At 45.3% G+C, this 17,346-nt stretch overlaps 1 protein-coding gene across 1 annotated transcript in view; it reads right to left on the reverse strand.

The window, feature by feature from the left end:
- Nucleotides 1-17,041, reverse strand: part of LOC147430256 (glycerol-3-phosphate acyltransferase 9-like) — a 31,135-nt gene extending 14,094 nt beyond the window's left edge. Inside the window, exon 1 of the mRNA XM_086494747.1 lies at nucleotides 16,697-17,041. Within this exon, the coding sequence (XP_086350873.1) occupies nucleotides 16,697-16,743 (47 nt within the window). The 5' untranslated portion in view covers nucleotides 16,744-17,041. The remainder of the gene's footprint in view (nucleotides 1-16,696) is intronic.
- Nucleotides 17,042-17,346: the final 305 nt, after the last annotated feature.

Raw genomic sequence — 17,346 nt, forward strand, 5'->3', positions numbered from 1 at the left:
GAGGCTTTGCAGAAATCTCTAGAATGACAGAAAAAGGCAGCGGATCGCCATGGTCGCGATTTGAAATTGAAGAAGGATGATTGGGTGCTCTTACGTTTTGAGAAGGCACGCCTGAGAAAGATGAAGGGAAAGGACAGGCTTTTTCCAAAGCTTAGTATGAGATACTACGGACCTTTCCAGATCTCCGAAAAGATCAATGATGTCTCCTTCCAACTGAAACTACCTAACACTTGGAGGATTCACAATGCATTTCATGTGAGTCTCTTGAAACCTTTCAAAGGTGATGTGCCTGATGATGGGGAGCCCGATGAGCAACCTGAAGTGGAGGAAAACGAGGAGATCCTTGTTCCTGAACAGATTTTGGCACATAAGGACACAAAGAATAAGGGTAAAGTAAGAAGGCGGTTCTTGGTTAAATTCAAGAACTATCCTGGCATTGGATGCAAAGTGGATGGAGGAGGAGGACCTAGCAGATACTCCTCAGAGTGTGAAACTTTACCTCGAAGCTTTTGGTTTAGCATAGTCTACTCCAAATGGAACCCAGAATTCAACTTGGCCGCAGATCTGGTGCAGTAAGATGCACAAGAGGGGAGTTACTCCACTCCTTTGTCAATAGATGCCTTGATTTTTAGAATACTAGAGTCGCTGATGTCTCTTTGAGCTTCAAGGATATTGAGAGCTGACAGTATTCTGCTGTATGACTTTATGAAATGGAATTCCTGAATATGAAACTGATTTGTTCTTGACTTGTTTTTAAGTGCAGGAACTGATAGACGAAATGACAACAGCATTTTGGTCTAATTGATCTCGAATAGACATGGTTGCAATAGGGGTTAGTCAATCGGCCATCGATGAGGTCCTGAGTGGATCTAGATGCGATTACTAGCTACATTGCCAAATCATGGTCTAAGATCCGAATGAATGTTGAATGTCCTATGATGTCTAGTGATGTCCTGTGATGTGATTGTCAATTGGTACATGTGCTAGATGTGTGTTCCTAGTGCATAGGTACTAACAGTCAGTGTCTGCTAAGACGGTTTATGGCCTCTGTCTGTTTTTGCAGGCGTAATCGAGGGCGATTACAATGCTTTCAAGAGGCGGTATGTCACAAAGTGATGACGTGGCTGCCCACTAGACACACACGATGGAAAATGCTGACGTAGGCTTGTACGGCAGACCCGAAATTCCCAACGGAATTTGCGGCGCGTTTTGCGGCCAACCGTACGGAAGTCCAGCTTTTTGCGTGGGCTTTTTCTACGCAATTGGAAAGAGCTCTCTTGCTTTATTTTCATTAAAGCATAAAGAGAGAGAGAAAGAACCTTTTGCTTTATTTTCAAAGCTTTTAAATTTTCAGCTTTTGGGGCTCTGCTTTTAGCATCCCTTATAAATTCTTTAAATTGGTCTTTGGGCTCCCACTCTGCAGAGCATCTGGACGCATAGCCTGAGAGTGAAACCCAAAGGCTCGCTTGTACTTTGAGTTGCAGATTAATATAAAAAGAAATACCGAAAGGGGCGCTGGACTTTGGGGCCGATATCTCTAGGCACGGAACTCCGTCGGGCCAGTGTCGAATAAATTGTGAACTGTGAACTGTTTTTGAAGTGGTTATTTGGTGCTGTCGTGGTAGATTCTTGACTTGGAGTGTCCAAGTCTGTTACACATTTCATCTTTTCATGAATCATCCGCATACATCCGTGCTCATTCATGAGTGAATCGTGGTCAGCGAACAATATGTCATGCCTGTGAAAATGGATCACATAAGGACGGTAACTAAAATACAAGAAAGGATCAAGAATAAAACGCTCGATCAATGCGTGCTAACTAATCATGCGAACACATAATACTTCCTGTGAGGATTCTTTGGACCTAGGCTCGAAAGCCAAGATCGGTTCTTCCTGAGGGGGTTCTTTGGACCTTGACTCGATAGCCAAGATCGGTTCTTCGTGATTGATCGAATATGCAATGAGGTTAGCTTCACTAGAAAAAGTATCGACCAAACCATCATCCTTGTGAACAATCACATCATCATGCTCGTGAGAAATAACATCTTGATCATGCAAATCATCATGCTCGTCATTGTCATGCAATTCTTCATGCTTGTCATTATCATTCAAACATCATGCTTGTCATTGTCATTCAAATCATCATTCTTATCATTGTCAGGCAATTCATCATGCTTATCATCATGCAAATCCTCTGTGTCATGCTTTGGAGAAGAAGAGACTGAGAGAGTCTCCTTTTCCCGAATCTCTTGCATCTGTGCCTGCACTTGAGAAAAGAATCGGAACAAGGCGTCTTTCCTTTCGTTGTGCTCATGCTCTATGGCTGTCATTCTTTCTTCGTGTTCACGCTGTATTTATGCTTTTCTTGCTTCGCGTTCTAACTTCCTTGCTTCGTGTTCTAACTTGCTGTCCATAAACATCTGCTCCAACTCCTCCATAGGAGTTAGTGCAATCCTTTGCGTAGATGGGGAAGGGGGAGGGTCGGAAAAACCTCATGGTGGGGAAAATTCTTCTTCACCACCCTCGTGCTCATCACCTCCATGCGAAGTATCCATGCGGCTTCGGGTGATGACCATCCACTGAAGTCTTGGGTTCTTAAGTGTACGAGAAACTTAGGTTCTTGTGGGTCTTGGGTTATTGTGGGTCTTGGGGTTCTTGGGGGTCTTGAGGTTCTTGGGTTCTTGAGGTTCTTGTTTCGCTTGCAATCTATGTTAGAGAAGGATCTTCTCTTCACCTGAGTTCTGCTCTTTTTCGCGGGCGCGGGGCATCCCTTGGTGGCCTTGCGCTCACACCAAGGTTTCTTTTTCCCACCTCACGTTGATTGGCCGGCCGCTAAGTGCACGGTCCGCTCTCAATGAGTGAAAAGAGGCACAAGGGGAGGCTGGACAAGCCCTTCTTTCTTGGGTTTCCTATCGCTCTTCAAAAACACGATTAGGAATCGACACGCCCAAGAGGACTTGGGTTACATGCGACCACAAGCAGAAAAAAAATTAAAAATTATGTGGTTCTTGTGGTTCTTTCCTTGAGTCATACAGAACACTGACAAAGCTCTGATACCAATGTAAGGTGCAGCAGAAGTGAATGTTGAACTTTGCTCAAGATGAGTGCTCTGAACTGTGCTCAAGGGTTCCTTTTACTTACGGAAGGGAGAGCCTTCTGTTCCTTTAGTGAGAGAGTGCAATGAACACAAACAAAGTGGAGAACACTGTGAATGAAGGTACATGAGACTGAGAGATAGAGAGAGAAGAATATGACACCAGAATGTTGTCAAACCCTCCTCCGAAGGCCCCACTCTCTATGGTGAGAGCGGTCTACTATTGATTGCACAAATCTCTACAATGCTTGGACTTGCCGACGATGTCAACAACGATGTGACGGCTAAAATCTGCAAATCTTTATCTGCTGAATTTTGACTCTATGTTGATGACGATGTCGATAGCGACGATGCGTCAACGACGCGCTGAAAACGCAGATGCTGAAATCTGCAATCTGCGTTTTTCGGGCTAAATCTGTTACAAAGTGATGACGTGGCTGCCAAAAGCCCTAATTTGTTGAAACCCTAACCCTAAAACCAGAAACCCTAATTCTGTTGAAACTCTAACCCTAAAACCAGAAACCCTAATTCTGCTGAAACCCTAACCCTAAAATCAGAAAACATAATTCTGCTGAAATCCTAGCCCTAAAATCAGAAACCCTAACCCTGCCCTAACCCTAACCCTAACCCTGATTTGCCGACGTGGTGGGCTGACACGTGGCCTGCTGTACAGACAACCAACGTGATTTACAAAAAGCTGGGTAGATTTTTGGCATTGCTTTTGCTTTTGCGTGGGCTGTTTTTTATTTCAGCTTTTGGCATTGCTTTTCTACGCAATGGGAAAAGAGAGAAAGCCTCTTTGCTTTATTTCATTTAAGAGAGAGAGAGAGAGAGAGAGAGAGAGAGAGAGCCTCTTTGCTTTATTAAAAGAAAGAGAGAGAGAGAACTTTTGCTTTATTTTTCAAAGCTTTTACTTAAGCTTTTGATTTTCAACTTCTGGGGCTCTGCTTTTGGCAACCCTTGTACTCTTTAATAAGTGGGTAGGCCACTCACAACTCAAAGCATTTGGACGCAGAGTCTGAGTGTGAGCGCTTGCCCGCACTCTTGTACTTTGAACTCAGATTAATACAAAGGAAATATCAAAAGGGGCGCCAGTCTCGGCCTACTCAGGCGGAGCGTCGAGAGATGGAGCGTCATCGGCGATGCAACAAAGATGATGCTCAATTTTGCGAAGGACCCAAAATTTCCAAAATATATGAGTGAGACTTCTTTCCAGGAGGTGCATGCGCAGTAGCAGAAAACCACACCACCCCCCCCCCCAAAACCCGCTCTCAAGAAACCTTCTGCTCACAAGAAGTATACAGAGAAGGAATTAGAAGAGGTGGTGGATGCACGAATTGCTCAGCTTTTTGACCCGCAAAACAAAGCTGAAAGCACGGCAAAAAGCAAAAGAAAGGCACTGACTTCCTGGGCTATTTGGATCGTGAGTCGACATTTGAAAAGGCAAAGAAACAGAAGAAGCGAGTTCGATTTGAAGAAGCACACAATTCTTCTTCTTCTTCTTCTTCTGATAGTTCTTCTAACTCATCTAACTCGAGCGAAAAAGACCGAAAAGGCAAAAAGCAACGCTTCGGAAAGGGCAAGAAAAAAGACAAAGAAGTCTAAATCTCGCCCAGTGAGTGACAGTTCTACAGGGGACTCGTCTACAGACAGTTCAGACTCTGATGACAGCAACTTTTATGCAAAGAAGAAGAATTATTACAAAGCCAACCAGTATGACTTTCTGGAAGACAAAAGCAAGAAAGTCCGAGAGTTTAAAGAAGGTGGACAGTCAATTAAATTTGACACGTTTCCGGGATATAGAGATGCTTCAAAGGCTTTGTCTTTTGTACAACAATTTGACATCGCTTTCGCGGGATGACGTTACTCAGAGCACTCTAAGATTCGGAGAGATGCCTCTTACTTTAAGAGGAATGCTTGAACTTGGTGGTCCACGCTTCTATTAAGCAAGACTGCGCCAGTTAAATGGCTGAAATTCAAGAGGCCTTTTATTTCTTCTTGGCGGACTCGAGAGTATGAACGCGATATACGAACTGCTTGGAACCATCTTCGGATGACCAAGAAGGATACAGTGGACGCTTATTGCGAGAGATTCTGGAGCTCTTTTCTACCCACCTCTTCATTTAAGAAGATCTCATTCAAGGAACAGATTGAGCGGTTTACCTTGGGTCTACCTTCACAGATTCGAGATCACTGCTTGGAACAGAAGTCGGCTTCTATTCAAGAGTTGATGAGTCATGCGAAACGGGGTTTTGTCATCCATTCTGGCAGTCTGACTTACCCCACCGATGAGATCATGACACAAAGAGCTGAACAGACTTCGACAAATGAAAGTAGAAAGAGAAAGAGCAACCCAGAAAAGAAGGATGCACGACCAAGCTTACTCCTCAGGAGCGGGCTCGCTACATTAAGGAGGGGAAGTGCTTTGAATACGGGAAAACTGGGCATATCTCCGCGAAATGCCCTAGCAAGGCACCGAATGAACACGATGAAGAAAGGCCAGAAAGTTCTAAAGCAGCTGAGAGACGTGGTAGAAAAGGCAGATAAAAAGCAGAATTGTACCACATCGCGTGGGGCCTGAACCAAATCAAATGAATGAAAGTACAAACTTTGCTGCTTTTGGGGCAAAGTGAAAGATCAGGAAGCTCTTTTGAAGGAGCCAAGGCCAACTTCTTGAATTGGTGGCTCGATTTGGAATTACGCCCGATAGGCTGAGGCCACAGGCGGAGGTAGTTCGAGAGGGCACCCAGACGGGATGTTGCCATTACATCGAGCATTGGCAAACTTCGTTTGCAATGACAGGGGTGTTTAGAGCATGCCGAGTTTTACGTAATTACCTTGAAAGGTTGTGATGTTCTACTCGAAATCCCTTGGTACCACAAGAACAACGTCGTGGTTGACTGCCGGGTCGAGAATGCAACTTTGACAAATGAAGGGCTCAGAGATTATACTTGATGAACTTCAGTTTCTTTACTCACTTTTTTTTGGGAGAGAACTGGACGATGGATGAAGGTCGAATATGTTTGACCTGAACAAAAGAACGCCAAGATTTTCTCCACACTCATGCCGATTGCTTTTCAGAGGGCCTACCAAGCGAGTTACCACCCGCTCGTCCTGAGGATTATACTGATGCCAGGAAGCACACCACCGAACCGGCCACCTTACCGTGTGAGCCGAGCCCAAAACGAAGAGATTATGAACCAAGTGAAAGATCTCTTGGAAAAGGGTCTTGTCCAGCCTAGTACTTCACCGTTTTGCTCTCCAATGTTGTTGGTTTTGAAGAAAGACGGATCTTGGAGAATATGCATCGATTATAGAGCTCTCAACAAAATCACCATCAAGAACAGATTTTCGATTCCTAGGATCGATGATATACTCGACAGATTACAAGGATCCTCGTGTTTTAGCAGGATTGATTTGAAGAGTGGATATCATCATATCCGAATCGCGTCGGGAGATGTCTACAAGATAGCTTTTCGGACGACTTTTGGGTTATTTGAGTTTTTGGTGATGCCTTTTGGCTTAACCAATGCTCCTGCGACATTTAACCGGATGATGGACAGGATCTTTTGAGAGCACAAGCTATTTGTTAGCACTTTCTTTGACGATATCATTGTTTTCTCCAAGAATGAGGCAGAACATAGAGATCATCTCCTTCGGGTCTTTCGGGCATTACGAGATCACATGTTAGTGATTAATGCGAAGAAAAGTGAATTTTTCATACCAGAGATACACTTTTTGGGACACATTGTCTCAGCAGAGCAGGAGTGCAGATGGATCCGGCCAAGATAGAGACTATCCGTGATTGGCCCGATTTGAAGAATGTCAAGGAAGTTAGAAGCTTCTTGGGACTGTGTTCGTACTACATGCGGTTCGTTCGAAAGTTTGCAGAGGTTGCTTCCCCTTTGCATATCTTGACACAGAAAGGAGTCCCTTTCTCGTGGGGACCCACAGAGGTGACTACCTTTCAGACATTGAAAGAGAAATTGACTATGGGACCAGTTTTGACATTGCCTGACTTGCAGAAGTCGTTTATAGTATATTGTGATACTTGTGCGGTCTTAATGCAAGAAGGCCAATGTCATTGCCTACAAGAGCCGATTGTTCTCAAGGCCAGGATTGACAGCACAGATTTGTGAGAAAGAGCTTTTGGCAGCTATCCATTCTCTTATTCAGTGGCGACATTACCCACCTGGAGTCGATTTTACGGTTTTCACAGATGATGCGAGTTTACGCTACTTCTTGTCATGGAAGCAGCTATCGGAAAAGCAAATGCGGTGGGCAAACATCTTGTCACAATTTACTTCCGGATTGTCCATGTGCATGGACAGAAGAAATTGGTGGCAAATACTGTCTCAAAAGCCGTTGGTTCTGGCTATTTCCGCGATACATCATAAAAACTTGGAGGATATGGTCGGTCAGTACGCCACAGAACAGATTTTGCAAATGTACTCAGTTAAATACAAAAAGGGGAGATAGTAGCGGACTATTCCATTTGGGATGGCTACTAGATGAGGAAAACCATGTTGTGCGTTACACAACCGTTGAAGGGAAAAGAATCTAACCGAATGCCATTGTCCGCCTTTTACGGGTCGCCGATGCATTGCTACCGCCTTGAAAGAGGTAGAGAGATACTTTTTTTTGGCCGACGAGACTCAAGAAGGATGTGGACGAGTTTGTGCGCAGTTGCTTGGTATACCCGTAGGTCAAGTTTGACACGCATAAAGCACAGGGATTGTTACAACCTTTTACCCATATCCACCCGCCTTGGGAAAGTATTGCAATGGATTTCATCTCCGAGAACACAGCGTGGGTACGATTGTTGAATGCCCAGGTCTTTAGATTACATGGCATGCCTGCAGGACCCCAGGTTCACGAGTTTGTTTTGGACGGCTATTTGAAAGAACATAGGCACACGGTTGCAGTTCTCGTTCCACCCGTGGACTGACGGGCAATCAGGGATTGCTAATTCAGTAATACTGGCTTTGTTGAAGTCTTCTTGGTTGGATCAGAAGACTACTTGGGAAAGGTTTTTACCTTTGGTGGAATATGCCTACAGAAACACGTTTGACTCTTTGATGGAAAAGATGCCATTTGAGATTTTTGAAATTGCTACGAAGATTCTACCCTTCCTTAGCGCAAAAGATAAGATTTTTCTTTGAAGTCGACCTGTTCACGACGGACTTGGTTCAGAAGGCTTTGCAAAAATTTAGGAAAAGACAGATAAAGGCAGCAAATCGCCATTGTTGCGATTTGAAATTGAAGGAGAAGGATTGGGTGCTCTTACATTATGGGAAGGCACGACCGAGAAAGAAAACAAAGGGGAAAGGAGCGGCTTCTTTGTAAGCTTAGCATGAAATAGTGTGGACCTTTCCAGGTTTTCCGAAAAGATGAATGATATCTCCTTTAGACTGAAGCTGCCGAAATACTTGGAGGATTCACAATGTTTTTCATGTGAGTCTCTTAAAGCCTTTTGAAGGCGATGTGCCCGATGATAGGAAGCTAGATGTGCACCCCAAATTGGACGAAAACGAGCAAATACTCGTCCCAGAACAGAAATTGGCACAAAAAGAAAGAAAGAAGGTAAAGCAAACTGACGGTACTTTATTAAATTCAAGACCTACTTTGCAATGGACGCGAAGCGAATGGAGGAGGAAGACCTAGCAGATATTCCTCGGAATGTGAATCTTTACCTTGACACTTTTGGTTTAGCATAGTCTACTCCAAATGGAACCCAGAATTCAGCTTGGCCGGAGATTTGGCACAGTGGGTTTGCACAAGAGGGGAGTTACTCCGCTGCTTCGTCAACAGATGCCTCCATTTTTGAATACTAGAGTCACTGATGCCTCTTTGAGCTTCAAGGATACTGAGAGCTGACAGTATTCTGTTGGATGACTTTATGAAATGGAATTCCAAAATATGAAACTGATTTGTTCTTGACTTGTTTTTAAGTGCAAGAACTGATAGACGAAATGACTGCAGCATTTTGGTCTAAATCATCTTGAATAGACACGGTTGCAATAGGGATTAGTCAATCGGACATCTATGAGGTCCCGACTGGATCTAGATGCGATTGCTAGCTACATTGCCGATAAATCATGGTCTAAGATCCGAATGAATGTTGAATGTCATGTGATCTCCTGTGATGTCTAGTGATGTCCTGTGATGTCGTGTGATGTGACTGTCGATTGGTACATGTGCTAGATGTGCGTTCCTAGTACACAGGTACTAACAGTCAGTGTCTGCTAAGACGGTTTATGGCTTCTGTCTATTTTGCAGGCGTAATCAAACACGATTACAATGCTTTCAAGAGGGGGGTATGTCACAAAGTACCCTAATTCTGCTGAAACCTTAACCCTAAAATCAGAAACCCTAATTCTGTTGAAACCCTAACCCTAAAATCACAAACCCTAATTCTGTTGAAACCCTAATCCTAAAATCAAAAACCCTAATTATGTCCTAACCCTAACCCTGATTTGCTGACGTGGCGGTTGACACATGGCCTGCTGTACGGACACCAACGCGATTTACGAAAAGCTGGACAGATTTTTGGCATTGCTTTTGCTTTTGCGTGGGCTGTTTTTTATTTCAGCTTTTGGCATTGCTTTTCCACGCAATGGGAAAAGAGAGAAAGCCTCTTTGCTTTATTTCATTTAAGCGAGAGAGAGAGAGAGAAGAAAAGCCTCTTTGCTTTATTAAAAGAAAGAGAGAGAAAGAACTTTTGCTTTATTTTTCAAAGCTTTTGATTTTCAGCTTTTGGGGCTCTATAAGTGGGTAGGCCACTCACAACTTAGAGCATCTCGACGCAGAGTCTGAGTGTGAGCGCTTGCCCGCACTCTTGTACATTGAACTCTGATTAATACAAAAAGAAATACCGAAAGAGGCGCTAGTCTTTGGAGCCAATATCTCTAGGCACGGAACTCCACCTGGCCAGTGTCGAATAAATTGTGAACTGTGAACTGTGAACTGTTTTGAAGTGGTTATTTGGTGCTGTCGTGGTAGATTCTTGACTTGGAGTGTCCAAGTCTGTTACAGAATCTGCAAACTACATTGGATCTGACCATGCGGCGAGGATCTGCTACGGGAAGGTGAGATCTGCGAGGTTTGGGGGTTCTGCTACGAAACTGACTGCTGAAAACTGAAAACGCTGAGTCTAGGGCTGATTCCGTCGCGAAGATCTGCAAAAACGCTGAGGTGTCTTACAGATGCAAAAACGCTAGGGCTGAAAATGATCTTGCGGGGAAATCTGCTATCTGCTGTGGGAATCTGCTAACGCTAGAGATGATCCGTTGTGTCTTATGATCGCAAAGGCTGATCTGCCATGTAAAAACGCCGGGGCTGGTCTGTTGATGCAAAAACGCCAGTGTCTCTGCTATGTTGCAAAAACGCTAGGCCTTGCTGGGGGGATCCTGCTAAGAAGGTGCATGTTGAACAGAAGCTCCTGCTGCCTCTTCTGCCAGAAAGTGCTAGCACTAGGTTTTCTTATATACAAACTTAGTAATTTGCCCTACCTAGTTCCCAACAAAAGTCACTTAAAAATAATAAGTGAAAAATGTCAAAAATAGGAAAAATAGGTCTATGCACTGTAAAAATGCTACTGATGGGTTCTGACTGAAATCTGATGATCATGCTGTGTGCAACCAGAGGATATGCATCTAATCTAAGTGTCTGGACATGCACGGTCTGCGAACAGACTCACGAAAGTGCCAAATCACTTCCTATTCTAAACTGACTTGACTGAACTAAACCCTTGTCATGTTGTAGCTTGTCCACGGACACAGGGTTAGATGTGTCATGTGACAATTTATAATTTATACCTATCGAGCCATAGGCATCTCATGCATAGACCGCAACATGCGTAAATTGGAGCGACAATAGATAAGTCGCTCTAATTGCTTCGTTGAGAGCTTGTTTCGGATTTTGGTGTGGATGAGGAAGTATGCGGACCAATTTCGCTCACATGCTCCCGATGAGCAATCCTAAAACACATCAACAGAGGCATAAGCTACAAGAGACTATAGTTGAAGAGATTAAGCACAAAATGTAAAAGTTTAAGGCTTGCACTTACTTGGCCAAGAACCCTCAAAGCAAGTCTTTTGAGAGTGGGCAATTGATAGCCAAAGCTCTTATCACCAAAATAGAGGCTTCACCAAGGATTGCCGCTTCCAACACAAGTTGGAAGTAAATGCGGTGCCTCGTTGGTCGCTATAGTTTATTACCTCTTGGAGAAATGCTCCAATGTCCTCTTCTTTTAGCACCTTAATGAGGTAATTGTTGCGCTGCTCAATAAGCTCTTGATTTGCAAAGAGTTCCGGCTTCTTGTAAGCCGGATGTGTCACGTGACACATCCAACCCTACGTGTCCATGGACAAGCTACAAGCATGACCAGGGTTCAGTTCAGTCAAGTCAGTCTAGAATAGGAAGTGATCTGGCACTTTTGTGAGTCTGTTCACAGACCGTGCATGTCTAGACACTTAGAATAGATGCATATCCTATGGTTGCACACAACATGATCATCATATTTCTATCAGAACCCATTAGGAGCATTTTTACAGTGCATAGACCTATTTTCCCTATTTTTGACAATTTTCACTTATTATTTTTAAGTGACTTTTGTTGGGAACTAAGTAGGGCAAATTTACTAAGTTTGTATAAAAAAAACCTAGCGCTAGCACTTTATGGCAAAAGAGGCAGCAGGAGCACTCGCTCGACAGGCAACTTCTCAGCAGAACGCCCAAGAGGCCTAGCATTTTTGCATCACAATAGAAGGCTGGCGTTTTTGGACCAGATCAGCCAGTGTTTTTACATAGGCAACAACCTTGCGACAGCAAGAAGCACAAGACTCCCAACATAGCAGATTATCCACAGCCAGACCATTTTCAGCCCTAGCGTTTTTGAATCTGCCAAGAATTTCAGCGTTTTGCAGATCTACCGCGACGGAACCAACACAAGCACCAACGTTTTCAGTTTTCAGCACTTAGACATCGCAGAACAAGTCCCGAACCTCGCAGATCTCACCTCCCACAACAGATCCTCCCACACGGTCAGATCCCGCAAAGTTCGCAATTTCAGCACGGAAAACGCAGATTTCAGCATCTGCGTTTTCAGCGCGTCGTCGTCGTACCGTCGTCATCGACATCGTCACCGTCAGAATTCAGCAGATAAAGATTTGCAGATTTCAGCCCTTAGCATTTTCAGATTCCAGCCCGTCTCGTCGTCGACATCGTCAGCAGGTCCAAGCATTGTAGAGATTTGTGGAATCAATAGTAGACCGCTCTCGCCATAGAGAGTGGGGCCTTCGGAGGAGGGTTTGACAACTTCCCAGTGTCGTATTCTCTTCTCCCTCTATCTCTCAGACTCATGCACCTTCACGCACAATGTCCATTCACTTTGTTTGTGTCCATTGCACTCTCTCACTAAAAGAACGAAAGGCTCTCCCTTCCCTAAGTAAAAGGAACCTTGAGCACAGTTCAGAGCACTCATCTTGAGCAAAGTTCAACATTCACTTCCGCTGCACCTTACAGGATGCAAGAGAGCCCCAAAGTAATGGATAGGTCTCTTCATCCAATCCACCCGCTTTTTGATTAGCATGAGAATGTCGTCTCTCTTGGGAGAGTCCTCGAGGTAATCACTACAAGAAGAGAGAGGAAATGTACTAAGTAGAGAAACAAGCATGTAGATATATAGAGAATGTATTATGTAATAATAATATGTAGTTATACTATGTTCCATCGGGAGCCCCATCTAGGATTGTAGACTTCTCAATCTCCTTGTAAGCTTCCTCCGTGAAGTGCCATAGACGCCCAATAGTTTCCCCCTCCATGTTGGTCATGCGGAGAGCCTTGTACAAGGGCAAGATGGCAATGACAAGACCCTTAACTTCTTGCCAAAACTCCTCCCGCAAGCAAAGCCGTTGGATGGCTTTTGCATCTTGTTGTGAAGCGGCGGAGACCATGGTCTTTTGTATTTTGTTTTGCACATCATAGAGCCGCTCGAGAAGTAGCCACATAGCGGCAAAGCGAGTGGCCGATGGCTTCTTCAACTCAAGGTCGGAGTAGGTGCGGTAAATTGCAAGCACCCTCACTCTACCATTGATCACCCAACCTAGCTCCCCTATGTCTTCAAAGAGAGGTCAAAGCAATGAGAGGCACATGGAGTCCATACTGTGGATGGAAATTCCTTCTCTAGCCTCTTACTCATTGCCTTGCAATTTGAAGTATTGTCTGTAATCACTTGCACGACATGCTCCGCACCAACCTATACAAGATGCATTTGTGAGAAAGAGAGTTAAAAGTTAAAACTTAAAAGTTAAAACATAGGACTCATTGGCAATTGCTCAAGACATAAAGGTGGTATTACCTCAAGAATGGCTTTACGGATGTGCTTCCAAATGAATGCCCCGGTCACTTTCTTCCCTTTCGAACCTGTATCCATCGCCTGCAAGAAGTACGTGCCAAGAGGACAAGACACAAGAATGTTGATGATGCCCCTCTTCTTGCGGTCGCTCCATCCGTCGGAGAGAATAGAGCATCCATACTTTGCCCAACCCGCACGCAAGGACTCAAGTGACTTGTCATTGCCCTCTCTTCATCTAGCTTCTTTGTTCTCATGTCGTGGTATGACACACCCGTCCACCCTTCGCATGGACCAACCGCGGCAATCGCTATGATCATCCTCTTCCATCGCTCCAAACGAAGAGTGTTGAAAGAGAGATTGCGTTCAATCACCGTGCGGGCAATCTATATTTCCGCGATTGTTTGTCTCTCCTTGAGGAAAGACAAGGGGCCGGAGCATCCACCCACAGATTTAGCTAGAGAAGCTTGCTTTGCCATCTTCGGAGACCGGCCACCATCACTTGACGACGCCTTGGACTTCTTGGACTTCTTGGATATAGAGCCACCATCACACGAGGCCGCGGTGGCACCGGTAGCCATGGACATAGTTGGAGAGGCCTCTTCCTCTGAATTGGAGCTATCAACATCCGGCGACACGATCTCTTTCGAGGTGACTCTATCCTTGCGTGTCTTCAATGGAAGATACTTTCTCTTGCATGCCGCAAGGATATCTTCGGGGATATTAGGACATGGGCCCGCTTGTCCTCCCATCTTTGTCAAGTGGATGATGAGACAGGTGACGGAAGAGGTCATACCTTTTGGGCAATATTTGCACCACCACTTGCAAGCGTTTTGCTTGCCCCCCATCCGCTCAAAATAGCGGCAATGCTTCTTAAAGGCTTCATGAAGAGGAGGAGGCATTATGTAGTATGTAGCTAGTAGCTACTAGTATGATGTATCAATAGATGAGAGAGAGAGAGAGAGAGAGAGAGAGCACTTGGAAGGATGGGGTGAGGGTGGGAGAAAGAGAGAGGGAGACGTGAATTATGAGAGCTTGAGAGGGAGAGAAGATGGAGAGCTTGTCACTTGCGACTCGAGAGCTTCAATGGGAGCTTGAGGGGGAGAGACCCAAGGGAGAGAAGATGGAGAGCTTGAGCCTTGTCACTTGAGAGCTTCAATGGGAGCACATGGATGATGAGAGCATTGAGAGGCTAGAGCTTGTTGCTTGTAAGTTGTGTTGAGAACAAGGTGGAGGAGTTGCTTAAATAGATTATAGGAAGAGGAAGAGCATGGGAGAGGGAGAGCATGGGGCATTATGCATGTGAGAGGGAGAGCATGGCAATGGGCATTGGTACATAACACATCATTGCAAACATGCTCCAAAACAGCTCCCTAAACACCCACTAACGTTCACTGTCGACGTTCAAAAACTGCCACCAACGGTCATAAACGGCTACAATTTTCAATCGAACGGAACGTACTAAACGAACTGAACGGAACGGGTCAGACCGAACGGTATTAGACGTTCCGTACGTCGAACGAAAACTATGCTCACTGCACCACTCCTGTGGAGTAAGCTCTGTAGCAGGCTGTAGTGTAGGTTGACCCCCCTAGAACACTATCATCCTACTGGTGGAGGATAGCTCAAACTATAGTGCTGGGCCTGTGAGAGTGGGCCAAGCAACTGCCCTCCAAGTGTACTGTCGGCTGTGGAAAAAGCTGGCATCAGCAGAAGGACACGAAGCCAAACCTGCTGTGCCATAGGACAGTCCCAAAGACAGTGACGTTGACTCTCTATAGGATGGCCACAAGCTGCGCATGCTGCCAAGAGACCACTATGTACAAGCCAGCTCCCCACTGCTGTAGCTCTATGTGCAACCAACCACTAGAACAAGGTGACTCGCCGCGGCTGTCTGGCGTCCCACAACGACAAGAACTCAACTGTGAGACCCTCCTCCTGCCAATGAGGTGCTGCAGCAGGACGAGCCTCTCTCCGTGCTGCCAGTATGTGACGTCCCAGTCGAACACTGTACTGAAAGAAAGAAACACCTGGATGGTCGGCTGAGGAGAAAGGGTCCCGCCAAAACCACTCTCCAGGATCCCACTGCACTCGTGCCAATGGACAGCTCTCCCAAGCCCACAGCCTCCAATGGCCAATCTCAAGAGCTGCTGGGTCAGGATCTATGACACAAGTCCTCCCGAAGATGCCCTCAACTCAGATCCTCTGAAAACAACACTCTGCAACCTGTGGGGCCTCAACCGAAACTCGGTGTAAACGACCCTCACCTTGTAACTCGAAAAACAAGGAAAGTACAGTCTCTAAACAAGCTCGAACTGCAATGAGGACCTCCAGTCGTGTGAAGGCCCCCATCCATCTGGGCGCTGCTAACTCAAGAGGTGTGAGCCACTCAGCTGGTACTGCCTTTGTGATGTCCTGACACATGCTCTGCACCCCTCTCATGCCCTGTAGCTGGATGCTCTGCAATCTCCTCTAACAAGCCTGAGAATTGTACCCATTCACCTGCCTTGTAGGTGCGTGCAGGACCCTCTGCCATGGGACCCCAAGAAACATGAGATTGGAAAACGCTGGCCATCTTGCTCCCTTTATAGGGCTGAAAACTGACTTATAAATTTTCTTAGGCTTAGGTAGGGCAATCCGTCGACCATACCCAGCCAATAAATCATAAAAAATGATTTATTAATAAGTTTGACTGGGGGGATCAATTTGGGTGAAACTGTCATACATCTGCCCACCCGGCAACAAGGGTAAAAGAAAAGTCACTTATTAATAAAATGGCTTAAGAGGCGGGCCACACGCGGTAAAATGTCTATATGCTGGAATGTTGTCATGTGCAAGAGAGGCTATGCAACCATGACCGGCCTGGCTGGACATGCACATCCTGCAAGAGGCTCACAAAGGTGTCAGGCACAGTCCTAAGCTAATGACTCATGCTAGACTGTAGCAGAACTTGTCCAATCTAGCGCAAGTGAAGTGCGCACATGACACACACTCTCTCTCTCTCTCTCTCTCTCTCTCTCTCTCTCTCTCTCATTCATTCTCATGTTCACGTTTCTTCTTCCGCTGCATATTGACAGATATGGGGATTTTGAGGTCGACATCTTTCACACCAATGGTAAAACTAATAGATGTTATGCATTCTTGCAGCTCCTTCTAGCGTGGATGGGTGCAAAAAGCCTTAAGCTGAAAAATCACAATAACTCAAAGATGGAAAAGCTACGTTACTATAAAACTCAAGGGAGTGCATACCTGGTTGAAGGCTTGTTTCCGAGGCTGGAAGAAGCTCGCCAATCCATTCAAGAGGTTTGGGGAAATGCAAAGCCTAGGACTTTCAAAGAACTTGCTCAATGAAGAATCCACAGGTGGCACTGATTCAGGGCGGTGAGGAATCCGCGGGCCAGAAGGCAGGGCGCTCAAGAATCCGCAGGGCACGGTGAAGATTCAGCAGCTGGCGTAGCAGCAGGAGGTAGATGAGATGATGAGATGCTTTTAGGACAGTATGACCCCCTAGATTCTATAGCCCTAAGTGTGGGAGATTCCCGAAACCGCCCATGGTCTTTGTAAGAGGAGAAGAAGAAGAAGAAGAGGAATTTAACGTCCTAGGAAACTATGCCATCCCAATAGACCTCAAAGATCTATCCGACGAGAGTTCACCTCAAGAGTCAAGACCTATTATTCAAGAGGGAAATGGGTGAACTAAGTGTGAACTATATGTGAACTTTGCAAGGTATGTGCACTACATTGGCGGTGTGAACTATATGTGAACTCTGCAGGTATGTGTTAACTAAATGTGAACTTGGTGCAAACCCGAAGTGAACTCGGTGTGAACTCAAATCGTGGATATGCCGAGACTACCTAATATAATGCTATCTTTTTCCTTGCATATCAAAACGTGTGTG

The sequence above is a fragment of the Adiantum capillus-veneris genome, chromosome 22, assembly GCF_014529385.1.
Source record: "Adiantum capillus-veneris isolate H3 chromosome 22, ASM1452938v2, whole genome shotgun sequence".
Taxonomy (NCBI): Eukaryota; Viridiplantae; Streptophyta; class Polypodiopsida; order Polypodiales; family Pteridaceae; genus Adiantum; species Adiantum capillus-veneris.